This window comes from Hemiscyllium ocellatum, chromosome 6, assembly GCF_020745735.1.
Source record: "Hemiscyllium ocellatum isolate sHemOce1 chromosome 6, sHemOce1.pat.X.cur, whole genome shotgun sequence".
In the NCBI taxonomy this organism is placed as follows: domain Eukaryota; kingdom Metazoa; phylum Chordata; class Chondrichthyes; order Orectolobiformes; family Hemiscylliidae; genus Hemiscyllium; species Hemiscyllium ocellatum.
The window spans coordinates 58,362,189-58,375,476 of record NC_083406.1 but is presented as its reverse complement, the minus strand read 5'-3'; the positions used below and the strand labels follow the sequence as shown (position 1 = coordinate 58,375,476).

The 13,288-nt window shown below is 39.4% G+C and overlaps 1 protein-coding gene across 2 annotated transcripts in view; it reads right to left on the bottom strand.

The window, feature by feature from the left end:
* Positions 1–1,233: 1,233 nt before the first annotated feature.
* Positions 1,234–13,288, bottom strand: part of grm5b (glutamate receptor, metabotropic 5b) — a 551,580-nt gene continuing 539,525 nt past the window's right edge. Inside the window, exons 8-10 of one of the 2 annotated variants that reach the window (XM_060826597.1) lie at positions 8,897–8,929; positions 4,860–4,880; positions 1,234–2,053 (exon numbers count right to left, since the gene is read on the bottom strand). In XM_060826597.1, coding sequence (XP_060682580.1) covers positions 1,234–2,053; positions 4,860–4,880; positions 8,897–8,929 — 874 coding nt within the window. The remainder of the gene's footprint in view (positions 2,054–4,859; positions 4,881–8,896; positions 8,930–13,288) is intronic. The other variant, XM_060826598.1, reaches the window with a different exon arrangement.

Sequence of the window (13,288 nt, the reverse complement as noted above, 5' to 3'; positions counted from 1 at the left end):
CCTGAATAATGCTATTTACATTATTGACAATGGGATTGAGTTATGTAGATATTTTCTCATACAAGTACTAACCCCACTTCATTAACTTTAATCTTCAATATAAGCAGATAAATTAAAATTATGGTAAAAATAGTCATTTTTAAAATGGAGTCCAAAAACGAATATGTCATTCTAACTGCAGTAATGACAAATTCTGTCATGCATTGCCTCATACCGAAGAGCCCATATGCTCAGAGTACCCATGTGATATTATTTTCTTAGGGTTTTAAGTAAAAGATAGATTGTTGATGTCAAGTTCAATTAAATTTACTAAAGAAAATGATATTATGCAATGAACTCATCCACACGATTTGACACTAGCTACAAGAACCCATAACATTATGAAGAATTATTAAATTATTCCTAAAATAATAAATAACATAAATTTGGTGAAATATTCCAGTCACAAGAAAAGGAGTAAAACATATATCACTGAACAATGGAAAAGACTTTTAATTTCTACTGTAAGTCTTAACTTATATATATGTTATTTTGACTGGTGAAAGCAGTCTAAGAGCCAAGTGTAAGGGATACTGCAACTTAATCATTCTGCTCCTAATGCAAGATGATATGTTTCATATAATATATCTTACATATATCTTTTACAGTTGTTTATGTGTTGGTAATAGATATTTTCCGTTCACAAAGATCACCTCAACTCTTTCATACAAAATTGTAAGTCCTTTTGGTCCTGAATCCTATGATCCTCATCCACAAACTTACATTCATTTTTGGTCTCAACCTTTTGAGAAGTTTTGCAGTTCCACACCATGGAGATAGGAAATAACAATCTTTGCAACAGATTGCTGAAGTCTTGCAGTCAACTTTACCTGCAATCATGTCTTTTCTTTAAACAGTTGTCATTGTCAGCAATACAGTTGGCAATTCGTACTATCTAGTCATGTCATTCTCTTCCCAGCTCTCAATCTAAGTACAAATAAAATTCCATGTGCAAAGAACCCACAAGGTTTAAGGCCACTAGCAGTCAGTTTTCTACCAACAAGTCATTCTCAAACTGCTTGTGAAATTCATTTTGATTCCAACATTGAGAGTAATCCCATCTTCAACCATGCAGAATCAATGCCAATATTCATTGACATGAATAAAACAAATTATGTTTGGGATAAAATTGACTAAAGTTTGCAGATTTCTTATTAGCTTCAGCTCACTTTTAGATCAATATACATTATACATTCACAGAGATGAAGAACTTTGAGTATAGTCACGCAGAACCAGAGTGTCATATCTAGGAGATGATGGGATGCAAAGTGCTGATTCTGATACAGGAGAATTGGGTGAACCACTCCCTGAATCAACGGAGTCTCTGAAAGGTGAGGGAGGAGTAAGAGCTACAAGCTCCTCAAAATCTGTTTTGACCACTGAAGTCTCCGAAGTACCATCTTTGACGCTTGCATTTGAAACACCACTTGCAGGCTGTGATCGTCCATTCACCTCTATAGCTGGGAGAGGCTGGATATCTGCAAATGTTGTGATCGGAGTGGGCAGCTGTATCTCCTTAGGGAGCAGGTATGATGAACAGATGGGAGATGCACCAATAACCCCTGAAGGAGCTGATGAGAGCATCATAGAATTCAATTCACTGATGTTGGCTGTAAAGCGATTTACCACACTGCTGATCTGCTCCATTAGAGAGCCTTGGGAAGAACTGCTTCTCTGCATGTGCTCAGACTGGAATGTGGGTATTTCCTTCTCTGCTCGGCTGACAGATCCAGCTCTGTGGCTCACGATACTTATAGGTGAAGGTGTTTGTGGTACATACTGGACTGGATAATGCTCCTCGGCCTCAGAGACATCATACAGTCCTTTAATATTTGCTTCTGGATAGCTGTGTGTGCTATGCCGACTCTCAGAGCTTTTGGAGAAAGGTTTAATGAGAGCAGATTGTTTCGATGTATTATCTTTCTTCTTTATGTGAACAGAAAGCCTCTTCCACAGGTGATGACCTCGTGAAATACGTTCATTTTGAGCCCAGGTTACAGATTTTCCATTTGAGCTGAAAATGAAAGTCAAAAAGAATCTTAATGATCTAAGGTAAGGCAACAATAATACACTATTTTACAAAGTGAATCAGAGATGTGCACGATTACATATGAATTCCATTTTTAGTTATCAGATCTATTTATTTCTCTTTGCAATCGCAATGCTAAAAGTTTCTGTACAGCCAATTCATCCAGCAAGGATCTCAAAGCTTATAATCTCTCAATTATTCTTGGTGCTACATGATATTGAGTATAGAAAACACCATAGTACATCTGTATGTGTAGCTTCAGAGATGATGCAGGAAAGGGTGTTTGGTTCATGGGCATTTGGACTCTTTATTGAGACAGATGGGATTGAGCTGGACAGATGCATCATAAAAGGGTTTTGATTATTTTGGCAGGGAGTGCTGTTGATGGGAATTTTGGAATCTGAAATAATATCAAAGCTGGAATAAAAATTGGAGAATAATTGTAGAATGCTGTGGAAAGTAAGGCCACGGGCTGAATGTTATGAGTAGGAAGGTGCATACTGCTCTCATCCCTGGAAGAAATGATCAGCCTCCAGCTAACCACTGTTAAATAAGATTGTACTGCAGGCAGAACATGCATGGAAGAGCATTTATTGTGGCTAGATAGTTTGAAATGTAAAAAAAAAGTAGTAATCACACTGCTCGGAGGATTCTATAGACTTACACACAATAACAGATAGAAAGAAAATCAAATTTTTTTTAAATACTGAGAGATTCAGAAATATAATGACAGCAAAGGATTTAAAATAGGCTAGTTAATTTTTTTAATGCAATGTGTGCATCGCTAGGTAGTCCAGCATTACTAACTGTTCCGAATTATCCTTGAGAAGATAGTAGTAAGCTGCCTTTTTGAATTATTGTAGACTATGTAGTGTGCATACATTCAGAATGTTGTTAGGAAGGGAGTTCTGGTATTTTGACACAGTGATAGTGAAGGAAAGATGATGTTGTTCCAAGTCACATGACATTTTTTCCATGTGTCTGCTTACGTTTTCCTTCTGGGTCATAGAAGTTGTATATTTGGGAGACACTGTCAAATAAGCCTTGGCGAGTTGCTGCAGTGCATCGTTTAGATGGCATACAATGCTACACTGTGCATTGTCGGTAGGGAGCGAGCGCTAAGTTGGTAGATAGGGTACTGCTCAAGTGGGCTGCTTTGGTTTTTTATCATTCACTCATGGGATATGGATGTTTCTGGCTGGCCAGCATTTTTTGCCTATCCCTAATTGTCCTTGAGAAGACAGAGGTGACCTGCCTTCTGAAATGACTGCAATCCATGTGCAGAAATTCCAGGATTTTGTATGATGAGCATGTTATGGGTACTTAGTGTTGAGAAGAGAATTGTGCCAAGTCTTAGGGTGGAAGAGGAGTCAGGTCCAGGGGAAGAAGTTGGTGTTGGGTGTTTGGTGGCAACTGTGGGAGAGTATTTATCTCGTGGTAGATTAAAATCCCTTGCTTTAAGGATAGTGATTTTAGAAGTTGGATTGAATCAAATTTAAGCAGAGGTTACAGTGAACTAATATAGCAATAAATTTTTCAAACAACAGTTAAGAATCAAAAATGCTTTACATTCTGAAGATGTGTCATGTCTAACTCAAACATTAACTGTATTTTTCTCTCTTCATAGATGCTGCCAAAACTGCTGAGCTTCTCCAGTACTTCTTGTTTTTATTTAATATATGTACTTATTTTTTGCTGTTAATGATTCTAAGAAACATTGGGCTGAATTTTAAACTGGGGCCAAGGTCTCTGCATTTGCTGTACAAAGTCTGGAATGAGACCACTCATGTGGCCAGTTTAGCCTGCTGGTATGATACAGTTGTTGCTAAGTGACATTGAGGCAAGACTGCCACCACCTTTGGAGAGAAATTCCTGATATCAGGAGCTATCAACTCCTTTGATAGCTCCTGACATGGCCATTGTATGCACTGAAGCAGTAAATTCACTGAAATGCCACACTGATGCAGTAGGGGGTACTGTTACATTAGAAAGCCGATCACCTAGAATAGAAAAGGTCATTCGTCCAAATCTAAGCAATGACAGCTAAGAACGAAACTGAAAATGGGGTTCCTCTTTCAGATAGTCGTTCCTGACATTCACAATATCACATTATGATAGCGATCTACTATCATTTTAAAGATCTATCTGCTCAGTGAATAAATCATTTAACAAACATGTCGAGTAAAAGAGAATGTAAAATAATATAGGAAATGGTGAGGGATTGAGAGAAACCCCAAATGGCAATCAGACAACAGGCTGTAGTCTCACTTCCACCAGTTTAATAGCAGTATGATTTACCAACCTAGAATCTTTATTATTGGAGCTACACAACAGCACCTGAATAAATGGTCCACTTTTGATTTATAGAACATATTTTCAAATATTGTGTATTGAAACAAAATAATCAGATTATCATGATTACAGGTAGTAGTACACCATGATATTTCAGAGAATCAGAACTTATCCTTGAAAGTTCACAATTTCAGGATGATGTAATATCTAAAAATATTCAGCAAATACACACCCACGCATGCCATGTAAGAAATTGCTTTCCCCATAATTTTCAACTTGTATAGTTCAAATTATTGAGTGGCTGCATTCTATAATGCAGAATGAAAAGGGAAAATATTTCATGGATCTGAAAATGGGCAGAAAAATTGTGACATGATTAACCCAAACCAATCCTTCCAATTTAGGCAGCATAACAACTAACTTTTATTCATTCACAGGATGAAGGCATCTCTGGCTCAGCTAGCACATATTGCCTAGAGGGCAATTAAGAGTCAACTACATTCCAATGGGTTTCGAGTCACTTGTAGGCCAGACCAGGTCAGGATGGCAGTTTCCTTCCCTGAAGGGCATTGATGAAGTGGATGGGTTTTTCCTGACAATCGTCAATAGATTCATTGTCATCGTTAGACTGTTAACTCCATTTTTTTTTGTATTGATTTCAAATTCCACCATCTGCCATGGCGTATTTCAAACCCTGGTCTCCAGAACATTACCTGGATCTCTGGATTAACAGTCCAGCAATTAAAGCATTTGGCCATTGCCTCCCCATGCTGCCTGCAAAGCTAAATGATGCAGTTCAATGCTAAATGAATCCCAGGTTCATGCATGATGAGCATCAGTCACTTAAACCTAACCTGCATTACTTAGATTGAGATGGTATCTCTAAATGGTAAGGTCATTGCTATTTGAATTAGGTGATGGAAATGGATATAGAAGACAGTCTGACCTGTCAGAATGTTGACACAACAGACCAGATACTGTGCACTAATGTCGCACTGGAAGTGTTGGTGCAGGAAGTAGCCAGGACCAGCATTATCTTCAAACCGTAGCAACCAGGATGCCATCCAGAAAAGTATTGAGAAGACAATGGGAGCATCAAGCCCTCACAAATAATGTACAAAGTTAAAAATCACACAACACCAGATTATAGTCCAACTGGTTTAATTGGAAGCACTAGCTTTCAGAGTGACGCTCCTTCATCAGGTGGTTGTGGAAACTAGTGCTTCCAATTAAACCTGTTGGACTATAAACTGGTGTTGTGTGATTTTTAACTTTGTACACCCCAGTCCAACACCAGCATCTCCAAATCACAAATAACGTAAGCATTGTAGGCCTGTGGTGCCAGATACAATGCCACTGCAGTTTAAATGGCCTCACATATTGATCAGGGTCAGTAAATGTACCTTCAAATGCCATAGGTTTTGTAACTGAATTATCAGTGACTTTTGCAAACTCAAAGCTTCTGGACTGAACATTGAGTTTATCAATTTTCAATCATAATTTCTGCTCTATTTTACTTCCTTTTTTATTATTTTTTTCTTTATTTCACTTTCTTTGCCTTTGGCTGGCAACCATTCATGTTACCACTCGCATCTCTTCACAACATAGCTTTTCTTTCTTTGTTCGCCTAATTTCCACTCTTTCTGACTTTGCACCTTGAATTTTATATTTAATATCTTTTTTCCTCTAACCTGTCAGGAAATTGGCTTTCAGTTCTTCTTATTGACATCCCACCTTTCATTTGCTCTAAACCAATTACAAATTTTCCTGGTTCTAATGGAAGATCACAGACCTGAAATGTTAAGTCTGTTTCTCTCGACAGATACTGCCAGACTTGATGAGCATTTCTAGCTTGTAGCTGAAGAGTATTTCCTCTTTTTAGCCTCAATTCGCTATACATCTCCTTCACTCATCTATCAATGATCTCTATCAATCATGACTTGCATCTCATATTCAAAGCTTCACCTTACCCTCACATACTTAGCCCAGCTGTAAGACTCACCCATACCTCACAGTCTGTATTTACTGTCATATTCAAAGATGAAAACAGAATTATCCGTACAGCACAACACCCATTGACACACTTTCCACTCTCCTGTGGAACAAAATAGCCATATAACCTCTGGAGGCAACCCACAGGTAATAGGCTCTGCCACTTGCGCTTCTACTGACCTTTCTGTGGAAAAAGAAATAGATGGAAGTCGGGAGGAGAGAAAATGTAAAGAAATACTATTACTTCCCTTCACACATATCTACCAGCTCTGTTTCTCTCCCTTAGCAAGACAGCACTCTAGCTCCCAATAATATGACTCCATCAGTGCCCTTGTTGATGCATGTTAGCCTGCTTGCTTAGATTGCTGCTACCTATACTGAGAAGTTGGGATTTCTAAGGACAGAGCTGATTAAAGCCAGCCTGTGAAGCCATCTGCAATCTAGGCCAATTAAGGGCAGAAGGATTCCATATACTATATTTTAGCCACCTGGAGACATAGGATAGTCAAAGCCATATGGGAAATAAGTTCTAAGGGAATGAAAACATGCAACAGGTTGACTTTTATGTGGAATAATGGCTGATTTGACGAATAACCTGATTTATGCTTATTTTGTGTTGACCGTCATTTTAGCATTATCATCAAGAGAATACAGCAGTGGTTAATGAGAGAGAGGAAGCAAGGCATATGAGTATTGGTGAAAGGGTAACTGGCATTGCTTCACTTGCACTGGAGTCAACCACAACTTCAAAAGTTCTTCCTCCTCATTCTCTCATTCTCCACCAGTCCTGTCATCTCCTCCTCAGCTGCTCATCTCAAACTTGGTAGCAAAGGCTGTGACTTCATGATAGTGAGGAAGTGTCGCACAAAATGGACCAATTTGAATGTTGATATGTATTTTGACAAGTATTGCAGGGATCCTCCAGACAGACCAAGCAGCAGAGTTGCTGTATAATGATACCAATACTCAGTGTGCTCACATCTTCCTCTCTCCACAGATGTTGCCAAACCTGTTGTGTTTCTCCACTACTTTCTGTTTTTATTTGACATATCTATTTTACTTTTTGTTGTTCAGGAACCCAAGAAACATTGGGCTGAATGTTACATGGGGGACCAGGGTCTCTGCATTTGCTGTATAAAAGTCAGAGTAAGACCACCTGCGTGGCTATGGGTGATAAGGGTTTCCATCATGGATATGATGCCTACATGTACATGAGTTACACACAAGACTTAGCAGATAATCCTCATCAACATTGGCCAACGTTTTGTTTTGTCATGCTCACAGAACCACCGATTAATTATGGTGCAGAGAGAAGCCATTCTGTCTATTATATCTCCATGAGTGCTCTGAGCAATTTAAATCAGTGCCAATCTCATGTCTTTTCCCTGTCATCTTGCTCATTTCTTTCAATCATACAATGCCGTCTGAATGGCTCAACTGAACCTGCACCAGCCACACTACCAAGCTGTGCAATCCAGATCCTGACTACACACTAAGTGTTTTTTTTTTCTCAGCTCATGTTCACTTCTTTTACAAAATGATTTAAATTATGCTATCTGATTCTCAATCCATTTATGAATATGAATAATTTCTCCTAATCTTCTCTTTCCAGACTCCACATATTTGAAGTTTTCCATCAAATCTCCTGTTAGCCTGTTTTCTCCAATGTAAGTTGTTCCAAATTCTCCATTTTTGCCTCATTACTAAGATTTCTCATTCCTGCAACCATTCCTGTAGACCTTTTTGATACTCTCTCCAGTACATTCGCAACCTTCCTGCTGTGTGAGCCAACGATACTCCAGCTGAGGTCTAACTAATGTCCTACACAAGTTCATCATAACTTCACAACATTTGTATTCCATGCTCTTATTAACAAAGCCGAGAATATTACATGCTTTACTAAAATCTCTGTCTATCTGTCCTTCCTAATTTAGAGACTTGTGTACATATACACCTAGGTTTCTGCTTCTGCATACCCTTCAGAACAGTACCCTTTATTTTATACTGTAAATCTATGTACTTCATACTAAAGTGTATAACCACACACTTCAATGCATTGAATATGATGTGCCACCTATCTGCTCACTTTACCAACATGTCAATGTCCTTTTCCAGTTCTACAGTCTTTCTCACAATTTACAATTCTCCCAAAATTTATGTTACTTGCAAACATTGAACCTCTTCCCGGTACACCAAAATCTAAATCCTTTATATACAGCAGTATAGGGTCCTAATCTTGTTGATCTCTGTCGACAAGAATCGGGAAAGCAGCCTCAACTCTTGCTCCCCTCACAATTCAAGTATGGACAAATTCCAAGCTGACAACGAAGACAAAAATGTCAGTGTACAAGATCTGCGTCCTAAGAACACTGCTGTACGGTGGTGAAAGGTGGACAACATATGCTGGACAAGATGGAAGACTGAACACCCTCTACAGGATCCGGCGTATCCTGGACACATCCTGGCAAGACAAAGCGTCCAACACAACGGTCCTATCTTGCGCTGGTCTTCCCAGCATGTACACTCTGCTAAGGCAGCGGAGACTGCGTGGTGGACGGCTGCATCCCAAAGGATATCCTCTAAGGAAAGCTTACATCCGGGAAGAGACCCAGTGGGCATCTCCAGCTGCGCTACAAGGACATCTGCATGAGGGACATGAAGGCGCTTGATATCATTACACAGTCCTAGGAAAGGCTTGCAACTGACTGCACGCGATGGAGAAGCACCCTGAACCAACACCTCAAAACAGGGGAAAAGAAGTTATGAGTGCTGCAGTAAACAAGTGGGCACAAAAGAAGGAGTGCAGCAGTCTTAGTAGATCATGACCACATACATATGTGAGCTCTGCGACTGGGACTATCACTTCAGCATTGGTCGCTACAGTCACAAGCGGCGTTGCTTCAGGGAAGCAGAAAGCCAGAACAATGAGGATGCAACCCATGGTCAGCCATGACCGAAAGGGGCCTCACATCAGGGTCCCAATAGCAACCACTGGGGAACTCCACTAGAAATATTCTTCCAGCCCAAATAATATCCATTAGCCATTACTCTGTTTCCTATCCCTGAGCCAATTTTGTATTCACTTTGTTGCAGTCATTTTCATTTCATGGCACTTCACAGATTTGTTGTATGACACTGTATCAAACATATTTTTGGAACTTCATCTCCACCACAGACATAGATCTTACAAGATGTAGCATAAATAAGCCATTCAGCCCACTGAGTCTACTTCAATGAGATCATAATTGAACTGATAATCCTCAACTCTACTTTCCTACCTTTATACCAAAACCCTTGGTTCCTTTACTGATTACATATCAGCCATGAATATACTGATTAGCCCACTCTCTACAGCCCTCATCAGTAAATAATTCCACAGATTCATTGCCATCTGACAGATGAAATTGCTTATCTCAGTTTTAGATGGACAATTCCTTATTCTGAAATTATGCCCTCTTGTCCTGGACTCCCTCACAAAGAGAAACAACCTTTTCATATCTAACCTTTGAAGCTCCCTAATAATCCGGAGACAAGGTGAGGTAAACTGTAGCAGGCATTGAGCCATGAGGGTGGTATGCCAGCTCAGAATCCCACCAGCCACAATCCCACCCCTGCTGCACGCCCCCCCCGCCACCCCAATCAAAGCCTCAAGCAGCTTGTGGGCTAGATGAAGTAACTTAGCTCAAACAGAGAAAGGTTTAGGTTCATGACATGGCACTCCTTCTGAATATGAGGTACACTCATTCCCATTGTTCAACAAACAAGTCTACAACATCACTAATTTGAGTCAAGGAATTCAGCTCTTATTTTTTCTCTGTTTGCTTTTATGTCAAATAATGCTTGACGACTAAAAAGATTTTGTCTCTTTAAGATAAGCTTTTCCACAAATGTATTTATCAATTTAATGCTGGATGAAGAGAAGATCACTGTGCTGAAATGTTTGAATTTTCCATATGCTAAGGTCATGCCTTACAAAAGGTATTCATCTCTCTGCATACAGAACCTCAGTGAATGCAGAACTATGAACCTTAAGATGTTGTAAATAATACTTGTTCTAGCTTAATAAGAGCCCAACTCATGGCCTCCAAGATCTTCATAATCGCTCCCAAAGCGATCCGGAGTCTGAATTGTGACATGGCAAATTTCAGGTAAGCACGTCCTTGATAAAGCAGAGACATCTGAGTGTAAGGTAGAGGTTATGCTCCCTGAAAGTGCTAGGAATATGAGGCATCCTGCTGAGAGTATTTGTCCCCCTAAGCTTGCTCTCATTTGAGCAGTTTGTTCTTCACCTATGTCACCTGTCTCCAGTTTTCCCTGTCATGCTGCAGGCTGGGGTATAAAAATGACTGCAGTTACGGCTGTGATCTATGGTCTTGTCTAGTACCTTGGAGTCAGGCACAAGGGCTTCAATGTCTTTCTCTCCATTCACTGTACACTTCAGCAGCTTTAAATAAGAGGACAAGCCACAAATTACTTTTACAAACTCAGCAAGAGCAAATTGGAATGGATGAGAAATTTTCTTAAAGTAGTTGGTAATCTCATTCAATCACCCTCATGAGGAGTTCGTCCTGCTGCTGAAATCATATTCAGTGTTGTAAGGAGAATAGAGGCCATTAGCTGGAGTGGTGAGCTCCAAAATAGCAACACTGACATCATTACATGCTGGTTAATATCACAATTTTCCTAGTCTTCAAACTTCTGATGGGTGCTCTCTGTGCTCATACTAATGTTCTCACAAAAGGACATCTATTGCAACAGCGCCAGAAGTATGTGTATCTGTCAATGATACCATTGTAGAAGGGGCATAGCACCTCAAAAGGGTATGGCAACAAAAAAGTCTGTTAAGTGTCTGACATTTTCAACATCAACGTATGAACTTGATTACCTAATGACATTTAAAACCTTTTCCTTTTTTTTCTTCTATGGTATACATCAGATGACTCTCCAAATGTGAAATGGAAAAGGTGTTGTTATTCTGGGCAGTTGTATCACCTGTGTGTCTTGCAGTCTGACACATTGAAATATTTATCCATACTATGCTTTAACACTGATTGTTGTGGGTACAAAGTAATGCACATTGTTATTCTTCTCAGCCAATTCTTACAGTTGGAGAAATTGAAATAATTACAAGTATTTAGTTTGACTGTTGGTGTCACTGCTGTAAAAAGTAATACACAGTTGTGCCTAGAGAGCTGTAGAGTTTACCTGGAGAGCCATTAAAGCAATCGGTTCAGCACCAAAACAGCCACATTCAGCTACTGTCCAAGCTTAGTTTTAGCATTTAACACCATGAGCTGTAGGTTCAGCACTATTCTTCGCCAGACACAATTTTGATCAGTTTGTATATATTAAATTATTGAGGTGCAGCAATATGTCAGGCTTTGTTGGAATTCATGCTAGTGTCTGTATTTTGCCATTTATCCAGGAAATACCAGGCCACCTATCTTGAAACACAAAGGGGATACAAAAGATCGCAAATTGGCAGCAGATTTTATTTCTCTCACAATTTATATTTTATTAATGCAAAAATTCAAGATTACACTCAATATGTAATTCATGAAATTGCTTCTATGAGGAAAGGAGTGAGTTTGAAAGCAAGACTAAACAATGCACTGAACTACAATTGTGCGGCAGATGGATTTTAAAATGAGATGTAAGATAATGCATATTGGGTCAGGAAGCACACAAGGAACAAGGTGGCCTTTATCAAAGGTGAAAAGTAGTCAAATTTTGGTACAGACTGAAGGTTTTTTTCACCTTTGAAGAGAGGAGGCAGAGGGGAGATGTATAAAATTATTTGACAGGTTTATAGCACAGTAGCAATTGTCCTTTTCTCTGAACCACCAGATTCATACATACTCTAGACTTAGATGACCATAAGTGTGCATTTGAGCAACAAATTCTTCTAAAATAGGGTGTGATAGCAAAAGAGATTCCTGGCCAGCTATTTGTTAGAAAGAAAATTTCATCACTATTCATAGTTCTAGACTGCAACATCCATGTAAAAGTGATAGGGTGGCACACAGTGGTGAGCACTGATAAGGAAATAGCAGGTGTCAAATACATTTTACTGTGGAATCTGTAGGGGTGTTTGATTTTAACTTGAGTGCCTCGTCACTATTTTACACAGTTTACTGTGCATAAGTAGGTGTGATATGGATTCACAGGATGTAATTTAACACTACTTAATGGTGGAGGATGCTGGAGATCTGTGGACTGCTTTGTGCAATGTTCAAGTTAAGAGCTGAAATAAAAGAAGATAATGCTGTTCCCAGATTCAACGTCATTCTCTAGACACATTACTGAATGTTGTCAGAGCAATGAACATGGCATTTTTCCCTAACAATGCAGAAAACAACAAGAAAATTGCAGATGCTGGATATCAGAATCAAGACAGAAATTAATTGAAAAACTCATCGGGTCTGACAGCATCCATGGAGAGAAAATAGTGCTAAAGTTACAGGTTCAGTGACCCTTCTTCAGAACTGATTGGAGTGAGGAAAGGTTGGTATATATACTAAAGATGGGATGGGAGGGAGGATTAAATGATTGATGGAGATGGAGCCGAGAGAGAGAGAGAGAAAAAGAGAAACAGTTGGGCAGAAAAGTGACTGGGTAAAGGTCAGTCTGGGAGAATGAATAGCTACTACTGTGGACCATTATTGGCTGGCAATGGATTGTTTGTGGTCGCAGCCCAAGTGATGACAAAGCCTGGTGTGTGGGGTAAAGACATGGGAGAAGGTGCTCAAGTTCTAAAATTGTTGAACTCAATATTATGTCCAGAAGGCTGCATGGTTTTCAAGCAGAAAAAAAACCTATTGCTACAACAAAGATACCAAATCTTTAAGTAGTCCAAGTGGTTTGCAGTAGAAGTGTGTGATCAGGTATTATTGTGATGCTGGAAGTGTATTAATGACCTAATCCGTCCAGCAATGG